The sequence below is a fragment of the Acartia tonsa genome, chromosome 10 (assembly GCF_053477335.1).
Source record: "Acartia tonsa isolate MP-2025a chromosome 10, ASM5347733v1, whole genome shotgun sequence".
Taxonomy (NCBI): Eukaryota; Metazoa; Arthropoda; class Copepoda; order Calanoida; family Acartiidae; genus Acartia; species Acartia tonsa.
In genome coordinates this window covers 26583750-26596097 of record NC_137269.1, presented here as the reverse complement: position 1 = coordinate 26596097, position 12348 = coordinate 26583750, and the positions used below count along the sequence as shown (strand labels likewise).

Genomic DNA, 12348 nt, shown 5'->3' with positions numbered 1-12348 from the left:
AAAAAATTTAGGGGGTTGGATTTTTTTATTTTTGAGGGGGTTGGGGGTGTCCCACCCCCCAAGAAAATAGCCTAAAACCACCACAGGACCAGTAGGTATATTCCCTGAAGAGAAGAATCCAATCGGTGCAGTGGTTACCGAGATCTTAAGGGACAGACAGACAGACAGACAGACGGACAGACGGTCAGACGGACAGACATCAAGCTACTTTGTATTATAGATAAATGGCTGTAATTTTCTTATTATTGAAGCTATAATCGACTTGAACACCTCTATTTCATATGAGGATGTACGACTATAGAATATTTAAGTATTTGATAACATGAAATGCTTTGTTTAAGTAAAAAAATGTTTTTACTTTTTACCTGAATGACCTTGCCAGGTTTGCTGGCATCCTGTGCCCGCCAGGAAGGAGGTATTCAAAAAATTCCAACTCTCAGTTATGTGTCATACCCATATTTCGAAAGTCATTTAGTTATAGCCCTCTACCTTTTATACAGAGAAAATGCACAGGGGTGGGGGGGGGGGGCATGCGTTCAATGCCACCTCCCCGCCCATCCTCCAACAGGGGTTAATATTACAGATTGAGGGTAGTAATAGTTTATTAGATTAATTGCTTAGAAGAAAGAACATTTAATAGTTACATAATTTTTAAGTTTTAACCTGAATCCTTATAATAAAGTAACAGGATGTCTAATAGTCTATCTGTTTGTCTGTACTGAAGGAAATCGCTAACCGCTGAACCGATCGGGTTCTCCTTTACAGGGTAGCTTCTCATAGGCCCTGGGAAGGTTTATAATTATTTTGGGTGAGGGTACCACCACTCTCCCAAGAGAAATCGTCCCTAGAAAAAAATCGCCCCCCCCCAAAAAAAATATTTTTATTTAATTTTTCAACTAAATATAAAAATAAGGGGCGTCAGCCCCCCCTAAATTTTATTTCTTAAATCTGAAATAAAAAAAATGGTTATCAATTCAACTCCCCCTCCCCCTCAAGTGCCCCTAGAGGCCTCTAAGGGCGTACCCGCCAGTTTTATATAATAAGACGCCAGTAATTTGGCCGGATATCCGGCAATTTGGCCGGATATCCGGCATTTGAAATCGGCCGGATATCCGGTATCCGGCCAAAAAACTATCCGGCCCAACCCTACTTTAAATCCCCGCAAATTCAAAGCATTAAAAAGGTTGACAACATCCATAAAAGCGAAGCACTTAAACGGTAGGACAAACGGACATTAACACTTGTATAGTGTCAGAACTGTGTCAGAATATAAATGTGTAAGAGACGAAGCAAAATTGTAAGTAAATTTTTTGAAAAACTGCTCGATATAGGATAATGTTTATAGATATACTTACATTTTTAGGACTTGATTATAGAGTTGCTTCGCTTATTACATTATACTTTATTGTCCTAGGAATCAATTTACCAATAATCAGATCAATCGGATAATTATTTAGATCACATAATAATTTGTTGTTTAAAAAGTAAAATGGACGTGCTGACATTCTGGTAATGATTATAGAGTTGCTACGCTTTCTAAATCGTACCTAACTACTAAAGGAATCACCTTGCAAAGTTTGAAATCGATAGGACAATTCTAACATGCCTAAATTAACGAAAAAAGCTATCAAGCTGTAACGGACGGACGGACGGACGTACGGACCGACCATATTATAGAAAAGCTTTCTTTTAATAGTTATATGATGCAGTTTCTTCAATAAGGTAAGGATACATATTTGTTAATAAAAGTACAAAAAAGAGCTAAGTAGAAAATGTAAATATTCTAAATGTAAAATATATCTTATTTACACCTGAGACATGATGACCTTGTGTAATGATTGAGAGGGTATCTAAGATAATCACATAGTTTCTAAAAAAAAAACTTTTCAGGTTTAAATTAAACTCTAGAAATAACAACAACAAAGTAAATAGGTTATTTAATGCGAACTATTTCTACAATTGGGGTAGTTCTAGTTATACATGTCTGAATCGTCATATAGTTTCCAAACCTTCTAATTCCTTTAACAATTAAGTATAATCTGAAAGTTTTTTGCAACTTTAATAATAATTAACAGAAAGTTCATTATAATTTTTTAACATTTAGAATTTTGCCTATTTTAACAAAATTGGTAACACAATAGATCCTTTTGCAATGAATTTTTATTGGTGTTATCTAAGGCGATTACATAAAGTTTTATAATAGTAGATATCTTATACTATTACCTTAAAAGTATGTCCACATAAGTTTTAAGTAATTTAACACCGAATTTTGAAAAATTACGTCTGACATCGTATTATAGAAAATTTTCTAGGATTAATAAAATAATAATCATAAAATTAACAATAGTTTTGACTTTTGTTAGCCCCGGCCTTTTACCCATTGTGACGGAACAAAACTGGTTCAAATCTTATATTTTTCATTTTAATATCCGCGGAAAGCTGTTTATAATACGATCCGATAAAAACTATTGTGATTTATTTTAGCATTAACCCTCCCTCTCTGAATATATATAATATATATTTGTAAATAATAGTGTTGTTTCTTCCTTTATTCAACTAATTAGTTGTCTTGACAGTAAATGATCTATCGAAGCTAAAAGTGAAAGTGGGAATGAATACAGATTACAAGTAGTAGGATGTTTGTCCATGTCCATCTATCTTTTAAATAACAAAACTTTGCTATACTTAGAGTCTTTCCGTAAGTCCATAAAGAATAGCTCTTACAGATAAATAAGTCATGTTATAATTGTCCGATTGATTTCTTAGTTGGCATGATGATTCCTGCAACAACTAGGTATGATTTTTAAAGTGTAGTAGCTGTATATTAATTGCGTGAATTAGTTTTTGGAATATGGATTCCTAAGATCATTAGGCATAATGTTATAAGTAAAGCATCTCTAGAATTAAGCTAGTCGTAAAATGTAAATATATCCATATTAAGTATCCTGTATTTATGTAATTTTAGAATATTTTAATTTGCAATTTTCAGATATTAAATTCGTTTATTTTTAATGTTCATTTATCTGACCTCTTAATATCTTTAGTTTATATATATTGTCATTCTTGCTATCGATATGATTATAAGTGGAACATTGGGCTACTTTTATATCTATACTTAACATAAAAAAAATATTTGAGGATTTTTATGTAACAATTTTTACTGTTAGGTGTAACAAATTTTATTTGAAGCTTTGTTAAATAGAACTAGAGTTACAGAACATATCTTACTTCAAATACTTAAATGCATTTCCAGAAAGAACTTCAAAATGCATTACCAACAGGGGTGATAACATGCAAAAAAAGTTAATTAAATCATACAGTCAAACAAACGAACATTATGTACAATTCATTGTGTGATATCACTTGAATAAAAACAGAGAATACATGAATTGATTACATTTTTTTAATTGTCCTAGGAATCACAATAATGAAAAAAAACTTGAAAGATAAAAAAATATAAAAATGAATATATTATCACACCAGGCTAAAATAACGATTTCCCCCTTCCACCCCATTTACCCATCTCCTACCCTCCTACAGGACGAACAAACTGACTAAAAAACAAGTTCCATATTAGCAATCTTAATTGACGACAAATTTTCCCCCTTAATATTTACGTATATTCTACATCCAAGTATATTTTTGTCAATGCAATCAGATTGTTATGACAATTAATTAATCTATATGATATATAAGGTGTATATAAGTTTAAATTAATTCTGTGTATAATATAGACAGATTTGCCAATATACTTTACAATGCATGCGAATTAAGCAATAAAGGATTTAAAGGAAAAGTCAAATTTTGTAGAATAGAATATAATCCACAAAATAAAATAAAGTAACAGAATGCAAGTATGTACGTCAGCTAAGATCTCATAAACGAATCAACCTGTCGTTCCCAATTTATAAGGATATTTTTCATTGGTCCAGAGAAGGTTTTAGGCTATCCGGAGGAAAAATTAGATAAAAAAAATGGGTGTTTTTTAATAGTTTTTTTTTGGAGGGGGACTTTATTGATATAATTCACGATGACGAGTAATAAAATGCCGTTTCTTGAAGTCGTACGCGGTCACACGTAATGTTAGAAGGGTGACACAAATTTCAGATCTCAGTTTTATAAGCTATTTGATTTACTTTTTTTCTCTATAAGATAAAAGCGATGCTTGCAAGATTACTTAATTTGCTCTGATATAAAAAAATCTCAAATCGCGAAAACTGAGATCAGAAATTTGCGTCACCCTTCCAACATTGCGTATGACCGCCTACGACCGCGAAAAACTATTTATTAGAATGTACAGTTTTTTTTCGTTTTTTTTTCAAACCGCTACCACTATATAGTTGTTATAAACTTAACAACCTTTATTACCTAAAAATATAATATACATTTATATATTGAGTTAAAGTTATATGATATGTTAGGATTGGGATTATGACTGGTGGTAAATTAATATGTAAATCAGATAACCAAACACAATACATGTTATCAAAAGCGAAGCTTCTCTATAATTAGGAGTTTTGTCAAAGGATACTTAGATTTAATCATCAGGAAAGAACATTAAGAAACAAAACAATTTAACTTAATTATTCTTGAGAACTTAGTAATCAAAAATAAGTATAAATGAAAACAAATTTTTTTGGACAGATTTGCTAATTTAAATTACTTCTCCAAATCAAACATAAACCATTCCAAATCAGCTAAATTCATATAAAACAGCAAAAAACTAAACATGGTTTATGTATCTTTTTAAGGGACCCATGACTTATTTCTTGCCACTGATGAGTGTGTAATAATTTAGGAAGGAAGTTAAGGTCCAAATAAATAAGATACCTTAAGTTTTAGGACTTGATTATATAGAGATGCTTCGCTTATATTAAAAAGGTTAAAAATCCTGATAATGATTATAAAGTTGCTACGCTTTTTTAAATCGTACCAAACTGTTACAGAAATCTACATGCAATGTTTGAAATCGATAGGACAATTCTAACTTGTCCAATTTAACAGTCCGTGATGGATGGACAAACGGACGAAATGACCCTAATTATAGAAAAGCTTAGCCTTAAAAATGTATCTTAAACATGATTATAGTAAATTTTCAGCTATTTAAGAAATGTTAAAAAGTATGAAAAAAAATGAAAGAAAGAGAAAGCGAATAGAGAGATACAATATTAGAAAATTAGCCATGCAGTTTTAATTAACTGCACTATACAATAAAAATACAATAAAACAAAATTTAATTTACAGTTTTTACATTTGAAATTTTTTTTACATTTTTTAGACTTGATTACATGGATATTTAAGTTATAATATTTTATGCCTAATCGCACAAGACATCACCGTTTCAAAAATTAAGATAATAGGACTATTTTACCATTTACAAGTTGGTGTCTAAATGGGCTAACGAATCAATATATTTGCATGGATTCACAGGCAATGAAAATAAATATAGTTACTACACTTTTTCAAGTAAACATTATGTTTACAAAGTCTGAAATCAATAGAACTATTCTATCATGTCATTATTACCAATCAAAGCTATCTGTTGTTGAACTGCAAACGAAAAGAAGGAGAATAGCATACTCAAACAGAGTTGCAAACACTACATTGCAGAGAATTTAAATTCTGTAAAAATATGATTCAAAGGATCACACTTGATAAAATAAATTGCATAGCAAGTTAGCCGGGGGTTAAACCCCCTGTAGAAAAATAAATATAAAATTATATTCATGACATGTATTCTTTTAAGAGTGTTTTTATATAAAAATTGGGTAATATATCTCAAACAGTACAGCTCATAAAGCATGTCTATAGAATTTTAGTTTCTGTGAATAGTTAAACTTTTAGTTCAAACAGGATAAAGAGATCTTTTATGTATACTGCTTTTAACAATCGCCTTAATTTAATCAAAACTTATCTTATTTGAAGTGTTAATTGTTAAGCATGTTTCTTAGAAAGTTTTTTAGGTAGATTTTAATAATTTTTACAGTTTTGTTCAACAGGGAAAGATAAATGGTAGCTGTCGAAATGTGCACTTTTTCCTATATATTTCTATTCTGCTTGAAAGACCAAGTTGTTTTACTCGATGTTCAAACATTTATACAATTTAAAATTTGTTTTTTTAGAAGCATATTTTTAAAAAGAAATAAAAACTAATGATTTTTTTTTTGTAAATTTAAGGATGTTAGGTGAAGAAGGGGAGCCTTTTTATCTTGTAAATAGCCTTAAACCTGTCCTGGATTAATTAATTGGGGCGCTAGGTCAAGTAACACTCAACAGACAACCATAAGTTATGCCATGGCTTCGGGTTAACCCTACTATATTACATAGGATTGGATTTTATTAGGGATAATTGTTGATAATATTGAAAACAGGCCATAACATACATTTCTGGAAAACTATTTTCTTTGTAGAAACAACGAGTTGCCACCTTCCTCTGAATCATACTCCTCCCCAAACTTCTTATCTCTCTATCTCATTTTTCTAACTAAATCTCTCCTTTTCTATTTCTATATTTAAGTCTCAGTAATGAATGTATAAGTAAAAAAAAGCCAAAAAAATTAACTATATCATTTTAAGGCAAAAAAACCTTAAATGATTTTTGGATTTCCTAGTTGTAAGAAATATATTTTTATCCTTTAATTTGCAGAAATATACTGTTGGAAATTTTGCTTATCCATTTAATTTGTGTACTCTCTTTTCTCTCCCCCCCCCCCTCTCTCTCTCTCTCACACCCTTTCTATCTCTCTCCTCTCTCTCTCTCTCTCACCCTTCTATCTCTCTCTCTCTCTCTCTCTCTCTTGTTTGCAAATTTAAAGTGCAACAGTAGTATTTTTGAGTGCAAAGATTTTCTATAAGTTATAGTAGATCTTACATTGTTGTGTTTGTTAAATATTTATACTTAGCTGTATAAAAATTTAAACTACAGTTTTCTATAGGGTTGATTTTAGAAATGTTATTAGAACTGAATTTTTAATGAATGATGACATCCTTGTTCAATATTCATTTTGAAATCTTACAATTCACACGCAAGTTAGCATTTTATTTTTAAAGAACTATTTATAAATTACAAAAATACATTACATCACAAAATATTTAAAATGTTCCTTATTTGAGCAGTTTGAATTTAACAAAGCATTAGAAAGATTATACATTTTTTACATCTTGGGAGGGTGATGATACCCTCCCCTAAATAGATATGTATAAATATTTCCATGACCTATTCGAAGCAACAGTGAAAAGGAGAATCATATCAGTTCATCAGTTAGCAAGAACCTTCGATACAAACAGACAGACACATAGACAACCAATTACTTTAGTAATTATAGATAGAAAAAGTTTTGTTCTGTTTTTGCTTGTATAATTTTGGAGGAAGTTTCTTATATGTCCTTGGTATGTTTGTTATCTATTTTTGAGAAAGATTGCCTTACCATGCAGAAGAGAAATATGAAAATTATGTTCACCGAGTTTATTTAGTTTTGGAGGAAATAAATATTTTGTTGGTGTTTAATTTATAAAATTAACCCATGATATCCTCTTGAACGTACAAGTTTAAATGTGTTAAAAGCAATTTCCTCTTGACATACCAACATCTTAAAATAAATAACTAACAAGTAAAGTTTTACCTCATGACATGAACTAGATTGGGTTCCTTGTATCCAAGAAGATTTACAAATGTTTCCTGTGAGTGTGCACATACAACAAAATTAATAAGTACATAAAATATGTACATTCTTGAATTGTCCTATATTTTTTTAACTTTAACAATTTAAAAAATCATGGCAACTCTATGATCATTACCAAAATTACCGTATGGATATTCTAATCATGATCTTTTTTTTTATAAAACAAGCGAAGCATCTCTATAATTAATCTAAAATGTAAATATGTCTAGATTAAGCATTTTATATCTAAGTAATTTTAGGATTTATAAATATTTGATAATGAAATTGTATGCAATTGGGCTAGTGGCGTGCGATAGATTGAAATTTGATAGGCCTGCCTTACCCTTTGTTCACCTTTAATGGTTTCACAACTCCCTCCCCCCCCCCCCTGGGGATTTGCTGTGTACGTCACATCATTCTTAAAAAGAAACATAAACTCTAACTAGTAAAGAAAGTAAATTGATTATTATTCTCTTTGTTCGTCTGTCGGTCAGTCATTCACTTCGTAACGCTATGTGGAAAATGTGATTTTCTAAGCTGCTATTCAAGAGAGACGGCTGATTTTTTGTAAAGATTATCTATATCAATGAGCATCTAGTAAGTAATTTACTATTTCTGTCAGTCCTACTACAAAATATATATATATTTATGTATATTAAAAAATATAGTGTGAAAGGTTTCGTAATTTTTTCTTCAATGTATTTCTTGATTTTATCAAAGTCTCTTTAGATTGCTTTGTAAGTATTCATTCATTCGTATTCATGATTATTGTTATGTCTCGCTTCTTTTAAATTTTGTGATCATTGTTGTTATTTTGAAAAGATTTTAATGTTAATGTGTAACGTTATAAAAATTCGTCTAAAAAGGAGGAATGAGAGAAGAAGTGTGATAGGACACAGCTTTAAAAGAGATTCATTTAGACGTATTTTTATGACGTCACACATGGCACATTACAGCGCTTGTTAATGTTAATATTAATTGTTATATGTTCCTGTTTCATGTCTGGAAAAGTGATTCCCATGGATGTCCTGGTGAGCCTGCAGGGATGGTCCTCTGACGGGGCCTTCTGGATTTCCTCCTGAGATTTTTAAAATTGTTTTGGACCAAGTTTTATTTTGATTCAGACAATTTGTTAAGTTTTAAACAGCTTGACTTTGAGACGTTTATAAATCGTATAATGACAAAAATATATAGTAATACATTACAGGTAACGAAATTACAGGGAAAAAAATTCCATGAAAAAATTTTTTTTTTGCTTAAATTGCGATGGTTAACCCAAATCTATTTAAAATTCTAAATTCAATAGACAAATTTAAGATTTTCAAATTGATTATACATAAAGATTTTCCGGGTAATTTTTCAAAGAACGGTCTAGTTTATTTTTTATTTTTCTTCAATTTCTGGAAAAATGTATTAGTTATATCTAGACTAGGCCTGCAAAGGTTTTTAAAAATAATTTTTGTAACAGTGAAGATGTACCTTAGTTGTGTATTTGCCAGAGCCACCATTGAGTAGAGATTTCTTTCCCTTGGACAATAAATCTTCACCATTAGGATCTATATTTGGGTCTATAGGCTGTTCTATCTCCATCTTCATTATCTCTCCCAGCACTAAAAGGAACATAGATTAGTTTCATGACCTTTGTCTTGAGGTCCTACATTTTTAACATAGTATAGAGATCATTTCTGACTCGTTTTTATTTCAAAAAAATAACTACATACAATTTCGTTTTATCTATGTCAACGAAATGAATTCTTATTGATTTATTGATGCTAGAGATAAAACAAGGAATTTGAAAAAAATGTAGCAGGCATTGTTTTTAAAGTAGTCGTTTTCTGAGATACGCATTATTTTATATAGGCTTTTTCTGGGATGACCCCTTTAAATGTCATGCGCCGGATGTAGAAGCTATAGAAGACATTAGAAAACACATTTTTATTTGAAAAACAAGGATTACAACATCCATAAGTAGTGTAGTACTGATATTTTATATTGTAGTTATAGATTGGTAAGGAATATTTTTACATCTCTAAAAGTAGACAATAAGAATCTGGATAGGAATACCCCATTTTTAACAAAAAAAATTTAAAAACCTGCCACATGGATAGACCAACGGACAAAGTGGTTTATAAGTATATAGTAAAAAAACTTATCTCATGAATTTAACAGCTAGACAAATAAAAAGAGCTATTAAGAAAATACAAAATACCTAAAATTTCCTATCAATGATGAATTGATCTAATGATTTGGTGTTTAGTAAAATGCAGTATGAAAATAAAGTTTCAGGAATTGTCACTGCAGAATAAGTTATGCAATTTTTTTATAACCTTTCCTCATAACTTTGCAGTAAGTATTAATAAAGGATTAAGTAAATCTAAAAAAATATTCCCCTTTTTATCTTTTGTGAGACATAAGTTTAAAAAATCACATCTTCTTTGTTTATAACAATAATTAGCATAAGTTTCACATAAATGATTTGTAGCGGTTTCCCCCAAAAAGCATAGTCTAGCGAAAATATTTTGAAATAAATTAAATATAGGGGAGTAGAGTATTTTTTAGTCAGGTATGTTTAAGTTATATTGGGTAGTTTTCTGATTGTTTTTTATTTTAAGTCATGATAGGTTTATATTGGGTACCGAGCAGACCCGCAGGGTTTAGGCCCCTGAGCTAACCCCTTTCTGATTTGCAATTCATTTGATACTTGGAGGGGGAGGGAGGTCAATACTCAATAGGTGCTTTGTGGGAAAGTATCAATTTTTTAGCCAAACATAACTTTTTTGCTGGCTTATCAGACAGGACAAATTGGCTTTTTCTGTCATTATCCGGCTAGCAAATATTTTTTTTCTGTAATGTCAAGCCGCTAGTTTTTAACACTTTTTCTTGTTCCTATATTTTATTAAATGCAAAAAAGGATTTGTGCGACAAAACTGAATGAAATCCGTGGTGGACTAATATCAGTTATTGGAAACTAATACAAATCAAATTACAATTATAAATCCACAAAAAAAAATATAATTTTACTGCTGATAGAATTGGATGGTGGACAAAACATTTTTTATTCGTTTTCCCTCCAAAAAAGCTTGCAAAGTTGATTGGCACTTTCTTGTAGAGCTTACATAAGAGCAAACAACCCTCTCCATAAAGTCAAATTTTAAAATATATGAGTAGGAGTCTGTAAAGCCTGAATTAGACAAACTCCAAACTGTCCAGTTTTGAGCAAGAGGATTCCAGTTACGTCATATACGTTTCGGGAAAGAAAAAGGGAAGGGGGGAAGAAAATCTCTTCAAAAGAGATGGGAGAAAAGGGAAGAGATTTTCTTCCCCCCTTCCCTTTTTATATGACGTCACAGGAATCGTCTTGCTTAAAACTGGACAGTTTGGGGTTTGTCCTGAATTAGGTTAGGTTGTATAAAGGAAGCCCTGGTGCCGGTTTTTTTTCGCAGGGTTAGGACACTGTAGGTACGGGCACTGCAGGGTTAGTGTCCCACGCAGGGGTTAGTAATAGGAAAAGGAAATACACATCCTTAATTTAAATTTATTTTAAAAATAATTAGGGGGGAGGGTTAATGATCAACCGGTAATTTTATGGAAAGCATAACTTTACCTCTCGTAGTAGCCAGAAAAATGAATAGCGTGGCAGCAAATCCTCTCAACATTTTGTCATCACTATTTTTACTCGTTTTATATTTACATCAGGTTTGCACTACAGCCATCTATTAAATAGAAATTGAACTAATTAACAAGAATTATTTGATCATAAAAGTAACAGGATAATTGTTTGTGTTTGTTTCTGTTTGTGCTGAGTCTCTAGCCAACCTCTGAAACGATATGGTTCTTCTTTACATTGTAGCTCATCACAGGTCCTAGAGGTTTATAATTATTATGAGGGAGAATACCACCACACTCCTAAGAGAAAAAATACCCCCAGCTAGTTCTTATATTTACCCCAAAAAATGTATTGTTCTATTCATTTAAAAATAATACAAAATGTATTTACTGTGTTATTAGTTGTTAGAACTGAACTCTAATGAACATAATTGTCCTTATTATAAATAAGAAGTCCATACCTAGCAGAATTATGTTACAATACCATCTCGGAAATAATCCACTGATAATCTCATATTTTTCATTATTCTATTCTGAAATTTTGTTTAAAGTTATCATTTCTGATTCCTGAAGAAGGATTAAGTAGACATTCATACTAGTCCCCAAAGTTTTTTCCACATGTTCTCTCATTTTTTAATCAAAACTTAAAACTTTGGGGACCTTTCATTAGATATTGATTGATTGGTACAAGCTAGCAGTGTCCAAACTCTTCCACTATCTATCAAATAATGTAATCTTGTTTAATATAAATAGGGGTGATAATAAAATACATCCAAACCAGTATAGACTGTGTCACACAAAAGACAATAATAATATGAAGGCTGCTTCTATATCTAGCGCGTTAAAAGGAAAAGTATGAGAAATATATTTACTCAGAATATAATGTTAAAGTCTTTATTTTAATTCAACAGTTAGTAGGTATGTTTAGCCAAGGAGGAAGTTTATATTGGGCTGCTTATTACACTAGACCTCAAATTTTTATAATAACTTTTTCTTATTTGTTGGATTAACAACTTTGGGGACTTTTATTGAATTTTTATTAACTGGTTTATTAAGTTTAGTGTCCAAACGTTTCATCCAC

General features: G+C 30.8%; 1 protein-coding gene across 2 annotated transcripts in view; it reads right to left on the bottom strand.

Annotated features, from left to right (window-relative positions):
- The window catches only part of LOC145329744 (uncharacterized), a 65391-nt gene extending 53589 nt beyond the window's left edge, over positions 1 to 11802 (bottom strand). For both annotated transcript variants that reach the window (XM_080174117.1, XM_080174118.1), the window contains exons 1-5: positions 11729 to 11802; positions 11266 to 11374; positions 9141 to 9271; positions 8657 to 8739; positions 7623 to 7682 (exon numbers count right to left, since the gene is read on the bottom strand). In XM_080174117.1, coding sequence (XP_080030243.1) covers positions 7623 to 7682; positions 8657 to 8739; positions 9141 to 9271; positions 11266 to 11317 — 326 coding nt within the window. In that variant the 5' untranslated portion in view covers positions 11318 to 11374; positions 11729 to 11802. The remainder of the gene's footprint in view (positions 1 to 7622; positions 7683 to 8656; positions 8740 to 9140; positions 9272 to 11265; positions 11375 to 11728) is intronic.
- Between the last annotated feature and the right edge of the window lie 546 nt (positions 11803 to 12348).